The sequence below is a fragment of the Stigmatopora argus genome, chromosome 9, assembly GCF_051989625.1.
Source record: "Stigmatopora argus isolate UIUO_Sarg chromosome 9, RoL_Sarg_1.0, whole genome shotgun sequence".
NCBI lineage: Eukaryota > Metazoa > Chordata > Actinopteri > Syngnathiformes > Syngnathidae > Stigmatopora > Stigmatopora argus.
Genome location: NC_135395.1, coordinates 9,644,466 through 9,663,716, shown reverse-complemented (window position 1 = coordinate 9,663,716; position 19,251 = coordinate 9,644,466). Strand labels below are relative to the sequence as shown.

Genomic DNA, 19,251 nt, shown 5'->3' with positions numbered 1-19,251 from the left:
AGATTTACCGAAATGGCGGTTTGAAAATTTATTAAATATTGTTCGGGTGCTACTGAACCTAGCACTACTAACATGCCTTTAAAAAAAAAATCCACTAAAGATAATGCTTCTGTTGAGTAATTTCGACCATTAAACTTAGTTGTTGCAAATTTAAAAAAAAATCATCCACTTTGCATGTAAGTTATATCATTATATGCTACTGTGACAACAACATTTCCCGATTACGGGATGAATAAAGTTATCCAATCCAATATGAAAGGGGGGGTGTCGTGAAGCCCACCTGCTTTCTCTCTCATGTGGCCTCTTCATGCAGTGGTTGCTGGGCAACAGCCACTCCTTGTTTATCTTTTCTATGTTGTAGCCCAGTCAGTCTCTCTTTGATGAAGGTTTGTACCCTCCATCATTTTCTCTTTTTACAAACCTTAGCCACTTGTAAATAATAAAGACTTAAATGCATGGCCAAATCTTTATCAAACGTAATTATATTACTATCCACTGAAAATGACCATGGAAGCCAACGTGTGGTTACGCAAGTCTAGAAAGGGGAAGTTTATTGTCCTGCGCTGTCACCTGATTGCCATAAAGATGCGTATACTTTATGAAAAAAAAGCTTGGGCAAATATTGACCCCTGCCGTCCCTACCGTTCTCTGGACATGGGTCTGATTGAATTGCCATCCGTGTCGACAATTGTTCGCACGGAGACAAAAAGAATACTGTTGTAAGGATGAACTAAAGCTTGTGACGCGTTACTTCACGCTTCTTGGCTTTCTCCGCCTCCACTCCACTTTTCAAGTATGTAGCAAAGTCATGACGCAGACTTTAATTGCTAGCTTTTACAAGATAGGAGATTAGATAGAATACATTGACCGGTTCAATACTGACTTAAATCAAATGGTGTGAAATCAGATAAGCCGTGCTTGAAGGGGGACCTGACAAAAAGTTTGGGGTGGGTAACTCTGTAGAATTACTAGCTGAATCTGATCACTTTTCTCCGGGTACTTTGCTTTCCTTCCCCATTCCAATAACATGCACGAGGATTCATTAAATTGTGCCTGGATGAGAAGGCCGCTGGGAAGACTTTGTTTGATTGGTCGCCAGCCAATGTGTGGAAAATTGATGTACGATACTACATTGATTTGGTTTCTCCGTTACATATAGAGCTCATCGACTCAAAGATAGATTATTGTCTTGTTGTAAAAAATCCCGTAGTAATCACATAGTAGTCCCGCATCACAAGCAACAATGTATTCGATTGGACGCCAAGATTAACTCCTAATAACCGGTACGGTACGGTCTGCACATGATTGTTTGCTGAAATTATTAACACAATGTGTGTGTTTCGACTGCGTGAAAAAGATGTCAAGTGTCCATTTTATGACTCTTGATCTTCCAAATCAGGTCACACATATTAATAAATAAATGTAATGTCACTATGAGAGGCATTAGAACGGTTTGGGGTGTTGTTTGCCCCACATTGGGGCGTGTTTTATTATGTGTGGACTCATCAGCCAACCAGCCTGTGTCCAGACCTGTTTGGTATGCACCAACCTGGTACCCCCCCTTCCCTTCCCACCCTCTAGTATGCCAACCGGAGCAAAAAACGTCAAAGAAAAAGACAGCAAAGTTCACACGAGTTAACATTTCTATGCAGGCATGGTGTTAACAGCCAGGAATGTAATTGGTCTTGTTTTTTAGCTCAAGGGTTGCTGGAGAATGTCCTGCTGACATGTTTACCTCAGAATATAAACATTGAAAATCATTTTTTTTCACAGGCCTCACAACACCGCTTGCATTCGCCTTTTTATCGTCCGTGCACGCCGAAAAAAGTCGATCGACAGAATGCGGATTGAGTCATTGAAAGGAAATACCGCTCGCCTTGTCTGGTCTTGCGTCACATTGCTCACACGTAAGCCGAGTAAAATCAAAAGCGGCAGCTTTAGGATCAAATATTTCAAATATGAACAGCATAAGCAATGTTATCTCCAACCCAATAATGGGATAGGCTCCAGCACCCCGCGAACCCCATCAAAATAAGCGCCTTTGAAAATGGATGCAGAGCAAATAATTTACAAATACCTTTTTGTATTTACTAGTGAAAACATTGTCAACATTTTCCCTTTGCCAATTTTTTTATTTTTTTTAAATTGAAAATTGGTATCATGAACGGTACAGAAAATGAATAAATCCCATAATTTGCAGGTATCCTCATTATGTGGAGGGTTGGTTCAATCTTTTAAATGCGATGTTGACTGTTTAGCTCTTTAGAGAATGCGAGTCATGAGTTGTTCGCAAAGGAAACGGGGGGCCATCGCTAAGTTTCCGCGCACAGAGACCAATGTTGCTCGGATCGGAGTGTGGTTTAACAGACAGGAAGTAGCTGCTGTGCAATGGTTTTCCTGCCAGTTCCCAATTTGCAGGTCAGTTTGTGGCTTTTGCGCATGTTTACTGCGCTTCTCTAAAATATTCGACTTTTTAACACGTATCTCTGTCATAGAGGCATCGTCTTCTCCTTGTCGTCGTGCACCCACAACGCGTTTTTCAAAGCAGAATGTCGTCTACTCACGCTGGGGAAGGAAAAGTACAAGGTTCACAGGAGATGAGATTAAATTCCACTCGTCTTTTCGGCCCTGGCTGAGCACGACTAGCCTCGGTTGCTGCTCTCGAGGTGCCATTAGGCTTTGAGAAACGCAGTTAGCCTGCATCAGAGCCCATCTGGCCCACTGCCATAATATTTATTGTATTCTCTGTTGTGGTGTAAAGTTTGCAAGGCGGCAGGGGCATGCAGCTGGGGGTCCTGCAAGTAAAACCTAGAATGCAAAACATGTCCAAAGCAAGTTAAGTTAAATAAGGTTAAACCTCTCCGATTTCAGGTCGTCTAAGATTGCCACAATTATTTACTGTACGGACGATGATTATTGGGTGTGGTATTTAAAAAAATATATTTTCAAGCAGTACTGTTTAATTGCATGTTTTTTTGTATGTGGATGAATTAAATCTAAAGGCTGGGATATAAACTAGTGTGGTATTGTGAATGAATGTTGGCGTTAATGGTCACTTTTCTTTATTTGGCCTGTAATTGCTGTCAAGCGGGTTTCATCTGGCCACGGCCCTCCAAATGTTTCCGGAAAATCAGCATGATTTGCGTTGTATACAGAGCTGAAAGTGGCTGATAAGTGGCGATTTGTCCCGCAGTTCCATCCTTCCCTCTTGCGTCTCACAATGTTTGCACTCGCCAAATGTAAAGTGAGTCATTGCACAGTCATTCCGCTGTCTTAATTTGCCTCCTTTCATGGTCAACAATGAGCTCAGCTGAAGAGAATAAAGGGAAAAAATGCTATGTGAGTTGTGGGGGGCGTGTAGGGCCTTCTGGGAATGCTCTATTTGCTCATGTACTGCATCCTGACTTTAATTGGCTGTTATTGCAACTGGCAAACAACACTCGCCGAGACGGCGGACGGCACTCACGGCGTCCGCCGTCTCCGCATCGATCGCTGCATCACGTCTCCCCAAAAGACCTCCGAACCATCGAGTCAACCTCGACAAAAACCGAACCCCCGAGATGGAACAATTTCCTCAGTCATTCCTGATGTTTGCGTCCGTTAAATTCAATTTTGCTGGAGGCTATCAGTCTTGTGCGCGAAATCTCTTATGGGAAGTTTGCAATGGCAGCTGCTGACGAGATTTTAGTCTATTTATAGCAACGCCGCTGTTTCCAATCTTGACTAGAAAACCCGTCAGTCAACAGCAATTACAAAGGAAATGATTGTCCATTATGCTGTTGTACTGCACACCTTTTTGACTTTTGGACTATTGGAGGATAGTTGTTGCACATAACGATGTTATGCTTTGGTTCACTGTTAAATTTTGTTATTATTTTCATAAAATAACGGCGAAAAATACCAGACCTACTTCCTGGAATTTGCTTTTAATGTATATCGTTCCATATGTGATATCCCATGGCCCCTTAATAATTTTTTGATAGCAATTGGATGCCTGTTATTGAAAAAAAATAATTAAAAACACATTCAAATGAACTACGACCACCTTCATCTGATTACTATCATCTGCCCAGAGGGACGATAATAGCAACCCAAAACAGCGTGCATGTCTTCTACTATTGGCGCACTTGCATAATAACAATAAATCCACAATTATTTAAAACATGCTGATATTTTTTTATTAAAGTTAGCCTCCAAGGAGCATTTAAATTTCATTCTCATCCGTCTACGAATAATAGCGCAGTAGCCATTTTAGTTCATGCCCTCACTAAACCAGGCGTTACGATCTCTAAGGATAAAAAAAAAAAAGATTTAATGTACAACTAAATGAATGAATATACACGTTCACTTATGGATTTTCAGCGGCGTAAATGGGAACGCTACATTCCAGATGACATGCTTGGACGCTCGTGTGTCATCTGCTTATCTAATGGCGCTTTTAAAAGGCTGGGGTCCCACCCGGCGCTCTGTTTACTTTGGGCGCTATTACGCCTTAACCGGCCATCCCGACCCACTCCTCCTTTCGGCCTCCGTGGCTTCTCAGTCTTCGTCTCTTCATGACGCAGCAGCCTGGCCTCTTTGTTAGGACAAGGCAGCTGTTGTCATGTTCGCGGGATAATGTGCGGCCCGCCTCTCGCTCATGGCCGCCTTGCTCAGAGCTAGCCCCATGCCAACCGGCTGGAAAACACACGTGAAATGCTGCTATTCTAGCATTCACTATATTCCCTTTTCCCCACTCAAGGCTTGTGTATGCTTTTTTTATCACCACTACTAGCATCCATTTTGGCTCACTAGTAACATCTCTCACAACTCGCTTTTATTGTGGTGAGGCGCAAAGCCGCAATGCATAAAATTGAGTATTCATTTTTATTTACAGACCTCTAAACATGAGGATAATCAACACCTATTCTCCAAAATAGTCTTGACAAAGGCCAGCTACACCACATAATTAGTTTTTAAAAACAAATAACAAACAAGCAGACATCTTTTGTTTATCACTACTACTATTCTTCTCCCCTTCCCCCCCAAAACCACATTTTACAACTCCGTCTGCATGCTTTTCCATGCCTGTAGACCTTTGCAGGCCTCCACCCTCCTTTTGTGACTCCACCTTGGACCTGCAACGTTCACAAAGACAGTTCAAAGCAAATATTCCCCACCCTGAAGCAGCGGGAAAATCAAGGGGTGTGTGTGTGTGTGTATGTTTGCGAGACCTCCCTTTGGTCTCTGTGAAGGATGTGCTTATACGCGAGTGTGTGCCTGTAGCCCACGGTGCGATTAATTCTTCAGCGAACTGAAACCTGTCAGCCCAAAGTCCAACAACCCCTTTTTCTTTTAATACTACAATAAAGCATTAGAATAATCATGCAGTAACACAAATTGGCCACTGGGCCTGCCTGATATTCCATCCAAATAAACCAGTTTGCATCTTTCTATGGCGACATAAATCCGGCTTAAACACCAATCCTCGTTATCAAGGTCACGGGGTGCCTATCCCAGCTGACCTCCAGCAAAACACGGGCGGACGACACCTTAAACTGGTCGCCAATCGGTCATCGGCCACACACAAAACAATCTCGCTGCCGCTAAGTGAGAACAAGTCAGGCTGCAACATCAGAAAATGGAGTGTTTGGCTAATGCTCAGTCGTAATCTATCTTTCTAATTAATTACCGCGGGTGGGGCAGCACTCACTTGCATTTCCAGGGATTTCTCAGATTTTTCACACAATCGGCGTGTTGGGGTTCATCCAGACAAAAACGTGGCGTTCTGACCAGTAAAAAAATATCACCAGTACTACGTCCAACAGTTCTTGGTCCAAAGTGACTCTTCTTTTTTTAAAGAAATGTACAAAACAAAGCGTGTTGGTGTCTTTTATATATATTGTAACTATAATTGCTACAATTTACCTTTGCACACAAAGATCAAAAGAGAAATGCCTCCCAAAATTCTGCACGGATAAAAACCGCAAACATTAATGATGTACTTCTAAGACCTTGTGTCGCGCAAGGATGAACTGTACAGAATGTCTTTAATACCTCATCAAAGGGAACAACTGTCATTTTCTAAATCTTTTTCAAAGGTCGTAGAAGCTATGAGTCATGCAAAAAACTAAACAATAAGATGACTTGGATATGCCAAAATCATACTCCAGGTTTACCTCCATGTCGGACAAGCTTCCTTCTGTATTTTTTTTATTTACCAGAACAAGTCTACTTGAATGTATCTGACCTAATATTGTTTAAAAACATGCAGATGTTTAATATCAAAGAAATTTTGCACGCATCCCGCAGAACGAGAGAAAGAGGTAATTTAAGGCTTGGGTTCTCTTTGAAAATGTTGCCGACGGATTTCAAAGCGGATGAACTTTGTTAACTGAAAGGATAGTCTCGGGACCTCATTTGTTGTTATTTTTTTCTGGTCTTTCAGGTTTAGATGCGCCACTCGGATCCCAAGCGGTACCGGACTAATCCTCTGAAACTCTGCTCGGGGGTCCTAAAGAGAAGGCCAGACTAGGAGGCCACTTTCTGCCGTGATCGTTCGCATCCGAGGTCTGAAGTGGGCGCCGTCTGTGCGGAGAAGGAGCCAGCGTGGTCACCACCATGACCACCGCGGCGCAGCCCAATGAACTCGTCTTTGAATTTGCCAGTAACGGCATGGATGAAATCAACCAGGTACAAATCTGACAACCTTAGATCCATTTCTGATTTGCTTTGGGAGATGTTTTTTTTTCAACTGTTGCGGTTTGATGGTTCTAATGTCTGAGGAAGTCGTTCCGGTTTTTGATGGTGAAGCAGTCGAGCAGGATTACACATAGACAGAATGTTTTTGTTTTTTTAATGAGTGCTGGCATACGGCCTCGCAGTAACTTTGGATAAAGACGCACATTTAATTTCACTTTTGGCTGTGACTTGCCACTCAATAGATGTTGAAAGGTGTTTAAAAAAATCGGCTTGGTGAGATTCCAAGATATTTGGACTAAAGCTAGTTTGCAAAAAAGCAGATCAGCGCCAAAAAAACCCTGAAAATTATACAGTTAAGGCCATATGTCGTTCAAACATAAAGCATGTTTACTTTAGTGCTAATTGATTTTTCAGAAACAAATTGATAGAAATGTACTTTCATAATTTTGTTTGCTTTTCCCCCCCAAAGTGATGGTACATGGTCGATTGGTCGCTGGTCTTTTGGTCGCCCGGAAGGTTATTGATAATTACCATTTAAATCGTTGCTCAAATTCCTTAAATACAAACTGCGAATTACTATTTAGTCATACTTAATGCCCTATTAATTATTAGGCTAAAGAAAAGCTCCAAATTTCCCGGACTTTTATTGTTTTTTGTTGGAGAACTTAAGACCCTGACTGACATACCTTCTTAAAGGGACAACTCATGTACATACAAACTCTTCTACACTCACACGTCGGCTCAGTGAAACTGCTCATGGCCATTGTTGGCTTTTATTGATGCGTAGACCGTGTTGTTTTACCTTGTTTTGTCGCCAGTCTTTTGGTCGTCCGTTGTTGCGGTCCGGGCGACCAAAAGACCGGCGACTAAAAGACGGCGACAAATCGACCACACACGCAAAGTGATATACAAAAATAGCAATCATCATAGTGTAGCATCGAGATTTATCGGAATCAAATCGTGATATGAATCGTATTACCAGATATGAGGCAACACACCCCTAACGAACCTGCTCAGGGTTATTCGGGTTAATCTTTATCTAGATTCGTTTGTGAATTGGAGTGGTTGAGGGGCTCCATGGCCATCATTTTCAAATGCTTTTTTTAGCTATGTGTATCACGCAGAAACGCAGACTATGAGTCTGCACTTTTCAGATGACGTGGAGGCCCGTGTTTGCACTGACATGCTGCTTGTTGATACATGCGAGACTTGTCCCGGCAGGGTAGGCGCAATTTAAAACAGCGTGGCCACTGGGAGGCTGTCACGGAGTCTAGAGGAGGGGGAGGAGGAGGAGAAGGAGACTGAGGAGGCGGTGACATGGAAAGTCTGACAAACCTGCACCGGGGTTAGGGTGCATGGGAGGGAAAGCGGCGAGTCAATAGGCGTGGAGCGCCAATATGTTTACGGCACAAAGCTTACGTACTCGCGCTTATGGACGTAGTATGTCTGTTCTGGTTGGTCCGCTCAAGTCACCCGTCTTTTGGTCGACCACGCCCATATCCAGTGGAGCAGGCTCCAGGGCCGCTGACTGCATCATACACACGGATCCAGAATGACGGGTTGTTGCTAGATTCCCAGTGGGTATTTAATCAGGCCTAACTCGACCGACCGGTTCCGAGTGGATGGGACGATTCTACCCAAAGGTCCCGCATTGTTCCCCTGGCTTTGTTTCCAGCTGCACCCACCCTTGTTGAGCAAACTTCATCCAACCCCATCAACCCACGTAATCACAATCCACCTGCCGTATTTCCACATACACTACGTGAGGGAAATCAGAGCAGTTTTTAAATTAGTTTTTAAACGATGAGTGATTTTGTCAGAAAACTCCCTATTGTGAATCATTACCGTACCTTGTAGTGGCATGTCGTGCTTATATAGTATGCTTGACGACTGTAATTATATTAGTGTTTTGACAGACCATTGAATAGGTGAATATGAATGCAATGCATTATTTCGTGGTATGGACTTGTTTAGGGGGGGAGTTTTAGTTTGTTTCACATTAATGGGCTGGTTTTATTTCATGGTAATGGGAGATAACGACACGGGAAATGTCTTGCATATGTCGAGTCCGCCATGTCATTTTGTTTTGGTGTGCGTCATTCCTGAAAATTGGAATTTGTAAAGATAGGTTGTAGAAAATAGAAGCATTTTCCGCCCACTCTTTCATTGCCTCATTTGTCAAACTATTGCCTCATAATATTTCACAGAGCAGACTTGGGGCATGAAAATCACTTTTAATGATGAACTTGAAGGCTCATTTAGCCTTTTCAAAGAAGCCCGACAAAGATATTTTTCATGTGAAAGAGCTTTCAGGCTCTGATGGTAATTAAAATAATGTTTTTCACCTCCTTGTACAGTTGGGTGAACAGACAGAAGTGGAAACATATTTGAAAATATTGGGCACTTCTGGATCTGGATTGTGAGGACGAGTGGCTAGCGCGTCAGCCTCACAGTGGGGGACCTGGGTTCAATTCCAGGATGGGGTGGGGTTTGCATGTTCTCCCCTGGCCTGCGTGGGTTTTCTCCGGGTACTCCGGTTTCCTACCACATTCCAAAGACATGCATGGTAGGCTGATTGGACACGCTAACATTGCCCCTAGGCGAATGGTTGTTTGTCTCCCTGTGCCCTGTGATTGGCTGGCCACCAATTCAGGGTGTCCCCCGCCTCTGCCTGGGATAGGCTCCAGCACCCCCGTGACCCTAGTGAGGATAAAGTGGTTCAGAAAATGAGATGAGACAAAGGAAATTGCCATTTTAGCTTTGCCATGAGAATATGAACTCACACAATAATTGTTTGTTTTTAATTTTTCTTAACTTCTGTGAAAATATTCCCCATTTACCTCAAGTGATGCATCTTTTCTAATTTCCTGTCTATTCCAGTCACCTACATTGAGAGGGCAGAACCATTGCATTCCTTTCCCCGTCGTCATAGATGATTAGTTTACCGCATAGCACTTGTTTGGTCGATTTTTGTCATTTGAAGTGTGTTGCTTGGCTCCATAAGGGCTGAGAAACACTCCGTTTGTGTATCATCACAACATGTGCTAAGACAACAACCTCAGTCAGCACAGTGCTGCATTAGTCTGCTAAGGAGGAGTTGCTGTTTGGGGAGTTCAGTCGACCAATAGTCAAAATGTCAGCACACACAAAAGCGCGCTTGACTTTTTCCTCAAGGACACCGACGGGCAGGCCCATTCTTGAGCCGCATCGTTTTCGCTACATCCAACGGTATCAGATACGGGCTAATGGGAAACATTGCTATTTTCGATTTTTCTAGTCAAAGCAAATACATTCTTCTTTGCGCATGACACACCGTGTTTGTCGTCATTCATCGTGGCTTCCAAGTGGACAAATGTGGCCAGCGTGTGAACCCGTAGTTTCTTTTAACAATTGCATCAAATCACCAGCTGCTCTTTCAGCAGGCCTGGTTAAAGTGTAGCCAAAATGGGCCGATCGGCCTCCTCCCCCCATTAGATCGGAACACCTGGTATGCCCCAGAGGTTCAAGCCAACAATGGACACTTGTGTGACGGCACAGATAAGCCTTTATTCATCATCCGCCTCCTGCTCTCTGTCCACCCTTTCCCACTTTTAATCAAGGAATCGACTGTTAGCACGCCATCCAAAATTTACATGTCGTAAGTTCTGCTAAAAATCAAGTAACCACAGTTGAATTTTCCTTATGTTTGATTGGAAGGAAATGAATGAAATCAGTGGCTGTTTGGGTATTTGAGAAGGTATTTTGTCACTGGTTTGTGCAGCCTGATGATTTTCTGAGGTGAGGCCATTTTTTGAAATGTGGCGCTACAACTTTGGGTTTCTTGCCGTGTACTCTGCTGTCATCTAGTGGTATCGATACGTGTATTATATTATCATATAATATTAGATTTAAAAACACTGCAAGAAGGTAAGCGTTGAGTGAATGAGGAAGGTAGTTCAATACATTAATGATTTCTTTTTATAATTCAAAGTGAGCCTCATTAGTATCTCTGCTCTGCGTTATTTAGTTAAAAGCAAATTCTCTGCTCATATATGTATTGGTTTGATTTGGACAATGTTTAACATTTGTGTGTGAGTGTATACTTTTGTGTACATTATGGTTGTTTAGAAAGTACTGTAATTTCTGGACTATAAGTCACATTTTTTTCAAAATTGAGCTGGGACTTAGATATTCTTTTATTTTTTTCCATCTCTGATCGCCAACAGCAAATTATTAACATGATACATTACCAGGTGCCTATTTTGTCTGTTGTCCTCTATTTTGCGACTTATACTCAGGTGCGACTTGCAGTCCGAAAAAAAGGGTATACTAGAAAGAGCCTTTTTAAAGTGTTTGAACCTTTTCATGTGGTAAGAGAACCAAAAGAAACCCTTTAAACACATTTTTATAATGCATTACACATGGCACCAGATTGATCCAAGACATTCAACAATAACATTTTTTTATGGAATGGCAAGTAGGATTTTGCATGAAGACAAAACATTAGGATTTAAGAAGTTTACACTGAAAAAAAATCCCACAGGAACCTTTCCCAATGATAGCTTTCGACATCGACTGCTTTTTATTATCTTTCCCAGCCAAGTCTTCCATGTGTGGGAGTAGTAAGTTGACTTTTGCAGGCCGTCTTAGGGTGGGTCCCTGTTGTGGGCAACTGCAAGGCTTCAAAAAGGAGCTCCTTTCTCTCGCCTCTATCGCTGCACAATAGCTCAAATTGCACATGGTACTCGCTCGCTTTTATACGGCTGTAAACACGAGCCGGCACATCAGGTCGTGATATCAATTTACCGTTTGTGCTACGTTTTTCGACATGGACTGGATTGAGGCGAGCCTCTTTCTCCCACTCAATTGTTTGTGTCTGTGTGTGTGTGTGTCACAGCTGGACGATCCATCTGTGTTCCCCGCCGTGATCGTGGAGCAGGTGCCCGCCACTGATCTGTTGCAAGTGTACTCGGGCCTGGAGTCAGACGAGGTGACCAACGGGATCATGATGGACAATGCCATGCACGTCGTGGAGGCACCATCCATCTTGGTGGGAGGAGTCGACCTCTCAGGTTGGAACATTAGACACATTCTTCCATTCGAATTCTCTGGCACTGATGTCTTTTTTTGGCCTATTTTAAACTATTGAGTTAAAATAAAAATAAAAAACTGACGCCACCCATTTCTCACTGTTCAGGTATTTTTTTTTATTGCGGTGTATGAGGGAATTCAGAGAACTAACTTGGGGTGAGGAGGCCAAACGATTGGCTTTGTTGGCCTTTCTGGTATTTACCAACATCAGGACATTCACCGGAATAAAAAAAATAATAATGTAAAGTTCGTACTTGGTGAGGTTTATTTTTATGGTAAAATTTAGGCAAATATACGTAGCAGATGGCTGTGTTTTGAAGGTCGCTTTTAGTGGAAATATCAGTTCATGCAGGGTCTCAAAACCCATTTGTTTTAACAGACTGGGTTTATTTCAACGTCAACATCATTAGACTACTGACTTGAATTACCAAACCACTTAAATCTGATCAAAAATTTGGAGACCCCCACTGGAGCATCATTTGTTGCTCACAGCACTAGAAAATATAGAAAACTAATCATATGTTCTGTTCTTCTTTTTTTTTAAAGACACGGTCTCGGGTGCAGAAGACAGCATGGAGACAAACGAGGCGGCGGCAGCCCTGCTCAATATGGAGTCGCCAAACAACATCCTGGATGAGAAGCGCATGCGTAAGATGACTTGTTGACAAATACGCCGCCTCTAGAACATTATTCTTCACTCGTTCGCAAGGTTAGGATTTTATCCCTCCATCCATTTTGCCGAGCGCTTGTCACCAATTGGGTCTCGGATGAGCTGATTTGGGGTGACAGGTGGGACAGCCCTGGCGGACTTTTTGATGTCAAACAAGACAAAGAGAGCAGGATTAAATCCGTTCTATTTCCACAAAATCTTACTCAACCATTTTTTTCGGCAACCTCCATATATAAATACGGTGATGGATGGATTTGAACCGCAGCTGTCATTACAGTTTCCACATCTCACGTGCCCTGTAGTCCCCCCAACACATAAAAAATGCCCTTGTTTTTTTGACAGTATTGTTTATTCTTTGTTTACTCGTTGCCCACGTTCTAGTTCACAACTACGGCGTACTGCTAGAGGCCGACCTGACGTACGCCCCCCTGAGGCCCGACCACATGGAGAACGGCGCCCTTGACGTGTCGCTGGACGAGGACACCTCATCCATGGACGAGATCCCCCCCAGGTGTCCCTTGAAGCCTCAGAAAAAAAGTAAAGGTGAAATTGTTTTCCGACACGACGCGTACACAAGGCGCGTGCTAATGACTTCAACTCACCGCCCTTTTTGAATTCGTCTTAGTGAGAAAGCCTCGGGTGGTCCGCTCCTGCTCCCCCATCTCCACCCCCAGCCTTCCACTGAGGAAGAAGAGCAAAGAGGGCAAAGGTAAGCCATGATAACAAGTCTCCCTCCTGGTAGCCAGCCAATCAAAATCAAGGTCTCCTCCTCTCTTGTGGAGTGTGACGTCGTGTTGCGTTAAAAAAAAAGAAAAAAAATAGCCAGGGTGTGAATGATGGGCTTCTCGGGGGTCTGCCGGGACAGGCTCGCAGGCACAATGATGCGCCGCTGATGGACGCTACTGTGTTGCCTCCGCACAGGGTGACACGCTTTAGTCTCCCGGATATACATCACCTTGTCATACCAGCTGGAATTCGGGCCGCCACTGGGAGCGTTACTGTTTTTAACCACCTTTGTTCCAAGCCGATTGCACATTAGGCTAATTGACTCAGTTATTTTCCCCATCGCAATACAGTAATACCTCGTTTATCGCGGTTCATCTGCCGCAATATTTGAATATCTGTAATGTAGGGATAATGTTTTTTATGGTGTCTATTTCATATTATTTGGACTTTGAAAGTCCTCACTGCCCTAGTGGTTAGTGAAATACTTGCCAATTGTGACTTGCCTTTTTTTGGGCTTCAATGCAGGCATTTTAAAGTCGTTCAATAGCAAAGAGGAAAGTTAAAGTCATCTCCTCATTTGCAGGCAACACCATCTACCTGTGGGAATTCCTTCTGGCCTTACTGCAGGACAAAAACACCTGTCCCAAATACATCAAGTGGACACAGAGGGAGAAAGGCATCTTCAAGCTGGTCGACTCCAAGGCTGTCTCCAAGCTTTGGGGCAAACACAAGAACAAGCCCGACATGAACTACGAGACCATGGGACGAGCGCTCAGGTATGAAAGGGGTGGGTTGGCATTGTTGTGGAAACGTGCCGTTATTTTTGCACCGCGGGCGGTGGGAGAAACAGTCAACGTGCCCAGAAAGAAAAAAACAATGATGCAAACCCGCCTGCGGTCGCAAAATATAGTCACCACCATTAATTCAAACCATAGTTTAAGGATAACGTAGACTGAAAATATCCCTTTAAAAAACTTGATTAGGCAAACAAAAATTAGTATTAGTGTTTTTCCACTCATTTTTTTAGATTGTATTTCCAGTAAAAGTTGATAACAATTTAATTCCATGGCTGAACAGGGATTAGAATTTTTCTTGCGATTAATTGCATAGTCAACACGCAAACGGATAACTAATTTAAAAGTAGGTGTTTAAAAAATGAACGTATCAATCATTAATTTGAGAGTTGCCCAGCCGCATTTAACACACCTCTGTCCTCAATTATAGGTACTACTACCAACGAGGCATCCTGGCCAAGGTGGAGGGTCAGCGTTTGGTTTATCAGTTCAAGGAGATGCCAGACGATCTGGTGGTGATCGAGGACGAAGACGATGACGGCGGCAACGAGTACGGACACCAGAGGTCGGCCAACGGCAGGTCGGTGGCGCGAGGGGGCTCCAGGGGGAGGGCCCACCAGCAGTTCAAGCAGGTGAAGAAAGAGCCCTTGGAGCAAAGCCTGCAGCGAGGAGCGCAAGGAGGACAAGCGGACCAACTCCTGCAAATACTGCAGGGCAACCCGGGGGCAGACTCTTTGAGGTATGTACGTCGGTTCCTCACATCTTTATTCATGTTATCCACTCCAAGGCCACCAAGAAGAAGAAATTCATTGAATGATAGGCAAGTTTCAGAGGAAAGCCTTTATTGACATATTTTCATTGTATACAGAGTGTTTTCCGAAATGTTTGACCCCATTTCGTAAGGCCAATAATTTTGACAACGTTCATTGTAATGACCTCAAATTTTTACAGTAAAAACGTGTCAAGTTTTTGTGTGTAACATTTGGCATTTCTATCTTTTCAGGTTAAGAAATGCTGTTCACTTCATCAGAAAAGGCATTTTCCGTGTTCAAGTATGCTCAGACACCGAAGATAGTGCAGCGTACCGTCTTCACAAATTCTGCAAAGAAGGTACCATCTACAAAACAGATTAGGACTTGGCACCACAAATTTCAAGAAAAGTGCCGGAATGTGGGTTTCCACACTTGCTCTTCTAACACTCTTCCCAGGACGATGCAGAAAGGCTTCACCAACCTGCCCTACTGTCTTAGAATTGTTGGCTTAAGAAATGGGCTCAAACATTTTGGAACACTATTTGCGGGCCAAACTCAATGAAAAATCTGCACTAAACAGGTAAGAGTTTGGTTTTGCTAACTTTATAGGTGCTACTCAAGATATCGGATTGCATGTCCTAGTTGGGCTTACGGCATACTACACTGAGAACGCCCGATCACGTCTGATCTCGGAAGCTAAGTCAGGCCTGGTTAGTACTTTGATGGGAGACTGCCTGGGGATACCAGGTGCTGTAAGCACAGGCCCCCATCCAAGTACTAATCAGACCTGCTTAGCTTCCGAGATCAGATGTGATCGGGCGTTCTCAGGGTAGTATGCCGTAAGGACATCTACGACATGAGATCCGATATCTTGAGTAACACCTGTAAAGTTAGCAAAATCAAACTCTTACCTGTTTAGTGCAGATTTTTCATTGAGTTTGGCCCACAAATAGTGTTCCAAAATGTTTGAGCCCATTTCTTAAGCCAACAATTTTAAGACTGTAGGGCAGGTAGGTGAAGCCTTTCTGCATCGTCCTAGGGAAGAGTGTTAGAAGAGCAAGTGTGGAAACCCACATTCCGGCACTTTTCTTGAAATTTGTGGTGCCAAGTCCTAATCTGTTCTGTAGTTGGTACCTTCTTTGCAGAATTTGTGAAGACGGTACGCTGCACCATCTTCAGTGTCTGAGCATACTTGAACACGGAAAATGCCTTTTCTGTTGAAGTGAACGGCCTTTCTTAACCTGAAAAGATAGAAATGCCAAACGTTAGCTTGTTGTTAATGTCACAATTTAGTTTTCCAATGTTCCACAGTTCTAGCGATCACACATGCCAGTATTTTTCCATACATAATCAATTTTTTCAAGAGCAATCAAACAAGATACATTTAGTTAAGCCATTCAAATCAGGTAAATGCTCTTTGAAATTGTGCTCAGTGAAGACCCTACTTTTTATACACAGGCATTCTTGCGTTTCTAGGTCGCTGAGCTCTTCCGCTTCGCTGCCAGTTGTCCTGACATCCCCGGGTCCGGGTTCTCTTCCCCTCACCACCGTTCTCCCCAATGGGGACTCTGGTCACTGCGCCACACTCCTCCAGTCCATCCCCTCCAACGCGACCATGTCCAACGACGTTCTGACGATCCAGCCAGCCAACGGCCTCCCGGAGTCTCTCCACCAACAGCTGCTGGTGGCCACCCTCAGCCCGTCCGCCGGCTGCCCAAGCTCCATCGCCCCCACCTCTGGCCTCCCGCGCCTGCTCGCCATAAACACCGCCTGCGGACAAACCATGGTGGCGCAGCAGCCCGGCACCGTCATCGCCACCGTGCTGAAGTCGGCCGATTTGTGCGGGCTGCAAGTGAAGGAGGAGATGATGGACTCGGGTTACCTGCGCTCCACGGTCAACGGCGACCCCTCCCTGGCCGACGCCTTCTCCAAGGAGGAAGTAGACGCCGGCGAGGCCGAGCTGCAGTACAGGACTGTGATCATCGACGCCAGTCACAACTTCGGCCAGGTACCCACCTTCAACGGATTCTCTTCCCAGAGCGGCAGCCCGTGCGAAGGTCTCACCCCGGTGGAGGAGCTGGAGGTCCGGGGGGAGATGTCTCTGCAGCCCCAGCAGGCCATCAAAGGTCTGCAGGAGCTCCCCCTTTCCGTGCAGATTCCCGCAAACTTTATCCAAATAAAGACGGAGCCCACCGAAGCTTGACGGGCTTCCAGTAGAAAGAAACATGGGGACCATTTGGACTTGATGGTGGTTGTTCTTTTTGTTCCATTTTCTTTTTTTTTTTAAATGTCATCCACATTGTGCGCCTCTCAATCAAGGTTGGCCAGTCCAGCCTCAGGATGGAATCGTTTACTCCTTTTTTTTGTGACGATGTGCCTAAAGAAACAGACCGTCGGAGTCTTTCCGATTTTTCAAAGATGTCACATTTCACATTTAAGACTCGGAAAGATACTCACATGCACCAAACTCCTCCCTTAAGAAGAACAACCGTCGGATGGTGCGGCGGCAAATGTGCCAGTTGTCCTCTGTAACGCAGCAGACTTGTCAATTCTGGAGAAATAAAAGAGACTCGGCTAAGTAGCCACCAAAACACAGAGCACGGAATCCAAAACATTTGGAGGAAAATTCATTCCGGAGGAACCCATGTGCGTGAATAGAGTCCATTGGATGGCTTTTGGGACTTCAACCTGGAATAGTTTATTTTCTTAGAAGCCAAAACAAAGTCAAGCATGTCCTCTGCGTCACATTTTGCAGAGGACATGCTTGCCTTTTTCTCGATTACCTGTCCAAAGTAGAATAGGGCATTTATTAATAAAACAAAAGAAGAAAACAGTTCAGATGCCTCTGAGGCAAAATGGAACAGGCATGGATCTCGCTATGTATATATACAAATGATATATACGTTGGAGATTCAATATTTAGGCCATGCCAAACTTTATTTATTTTGTGAATTTCTAAATTCTGTATAAAAAAGGCACATTTTTACTCTATTTACATGAGGGAACATATAAAGAATATTCACTTTTAGCATCAGGAATTTAAAAAAAATCTTTTTCCCCTCATGACTATATAAACTGCTTTTTTTAAGAACAATTCTCTTGTTATTGTTCCCATGTGCTGTTGTACATATCCTGCTTAGTGTGTGTTAGAACCTTTCCTCCGCTCCGCTCCGCAGGCTGAAACATTTAAAGCCTTACGAATCAGTATCAAAAGAATCAGTCAGTATGAATATATTAAAAAAATCATATATCAAGAATTCATTGCCTCTTCTGTATCATTGCTCTTTTCATTTTTAAGTTTCCTCCCTGCTCTCGCGCCACCAAGTCCGACGCATCCCTGCTTATTAGCCCACGAACCCCCTTACTTCAGTTCGGCACCTTTGTTCCAACTTACCCAAAAGTGGATGCTGACTTGGTGGCGCAGAGCAGGAGTTGTTCCATCTGCAGACTCGTTTTGACCTGTAAAGACAAGCTGAATGTATGCATCGTGTCGAAATATATGCAAGATGATGACAATCATGACTTACACTGGAGACATTTTGTAATCCAGATCTTGTCTTTGCTGCTACTTCCCCTCCAGCTCTGTATTTGTAGAACTTAAATGTAGACCGGCCTTGCCTTAAAGCACTGTTCTTTGTTTGTGACTGTTGATTGTCAATTGCCTTCTTTATGCTGAATGGAGTAAATTTCTATGGCTTCCTGGACGTCTTTTCTTGTGACACTAAGATCTCTACAAAGCAGAAAAAAGGGGAAACATAAATAAAAAGGATAGTGGAAAGCGTTATTTCTTTAAAAAAATGACCATGTATAGTTAGGCATTTTATCTTTAAAAGTGACCATGTAAAGTAAGTCGTTTTTTAAGAAAAAAAGCCTTACTATACTATGTCCTATTTTTAAGAAGAAAAAAGCCTTACTATACTATGTCGTTTTTTAAAGAAAAAAAGCCTTACTATACTATGTCGTTTTTTAAAGATAAAAAGCCTTACTATACTATTTGATTTGCGACATAGTATAGTTTTAAAAAAATGACATAGTATAGTAAGGCTTTTTTTCTTAAAAAAACAACATAGTATAGTAAGGCTTTCCCCCTAAAAAACGACAGTATAGTAAGTCTTTTTTTCTTAAAAAACGACATAGTATAGTAAGGCTTTTTTCCCTAAAAAACGACATAGTATAGTAAGGCTTTCCCCCCCTAAAAAACGACATAGTATAGTAAGGCTTTTTCCCCCTAAAAAACGACATAGTATAGTAAGGCTTTTTTTCCTAAAATATGACAGTATAGTAAGGTTTTTTTCTTAAAAAACGACATAGTATAGTAAGGCTTTTTTCCCTAAAAAACGACATAGTATAGTAAGGCTTCCCCCCCCTAAAAAACGACATAGTATAGTAAGGCTTTTTTCCCCTAAAAAACGACATAGTATAGTAAGTCTTTTTTTCTTAAAAAAACGACATAGTATAGTAAGGCTTTTTTTCCTAAAAAACGACATAGTATAGTAAGGCTTTTTTTCTTAAAAAACGACATAGTATAGTAAGGCTTTTTTTTCCCTAAAAAAACGAC

At 43.1% G+C, this 19,251-nt stretch overlaps 1 protein-coding gene, 1 long non-coding RNA gene and 1 pseudogene across 7 annotated transcripts in view; 2 read left to right on the top strand and 1 right to left on the bottom strand.

The window, feature by feature from the left end:
- The window catches only part of elf1 (E74-like ETS transcription factor 1), a 29,718-nt gene extending 11,321 nt beyond the window's left edge, over positions 1–18,397 (top strand). For 3 of the 4 annotated variants that reach the window (XM_077609143.1, XM_077609144.1, XM_077609145.1), the window contains 8 exons: positions 6,428–6,672; positions 11,558–11,732; positions 12,298–12,399; positions 12,803–12,964; positions 13,047–13,130; positions 13,731–13,923; positions 14,372–14,680; positions 16,170–18,397. In XM_077609143.1, the coding sequence (XP_077465269.1) occupies positions 6,601–6,672; positions 11,558–11,732; positions 12,298–12,399; positions 12,803–12,964; positions 13,047–13,130; positions 13,731–13,923; positions 14,372–14,680; positions 16,170–16,896 (1,824 nt within the window). In that variant the 5' untranslated portion in view covers positions 6,428–6,600 and the 3' untranslated portion in view covers positions 16,897–18,397. The remainder of the gene's footprint in view (positions 1–6,427; positions 6,673–11,557; positions 11,733–12,297; positions 12,400–12,802; positions 12,965–13,046; positions 13,131–13,730; positions 13,924–14,371; positions 14,681–16,169) is intronic. The other variant, XM_077609146.1, reaches the window with a different exon arrangement.
- On the top strand, positions 15,340–15,452 carry LOC144083004 (5S ribosomal RNA; annotated as a pseudogene).
- Positions 15,913–19,251, bottom strand: part of LOC144082195 (uncharacterized) — a 28,409-nt gene continuing 25,070 nt past the window's right edge. For 2 of the 3 annotated variants that reach the window (XR_013303185.1, XR_013303187.1), the window contains 4 exons: positions 18,221–18,423; positions 18,088–18,152; positions 17,151–17,244; positions 15,913–17,070 (listed from right to left, as the gene is read on the bottom strand). This is a non-coding gene — a long non-coding RNA (uncharacterized LOC144082195). The remainder of the gene's footprint in view (positions 17,071–17,150; positions 17,245–18,087; positions 18,153–18,220; positions 18,424–19,251) is intronic. The other variant, XR_013303186.1, reaches the window with a different exon arrangement.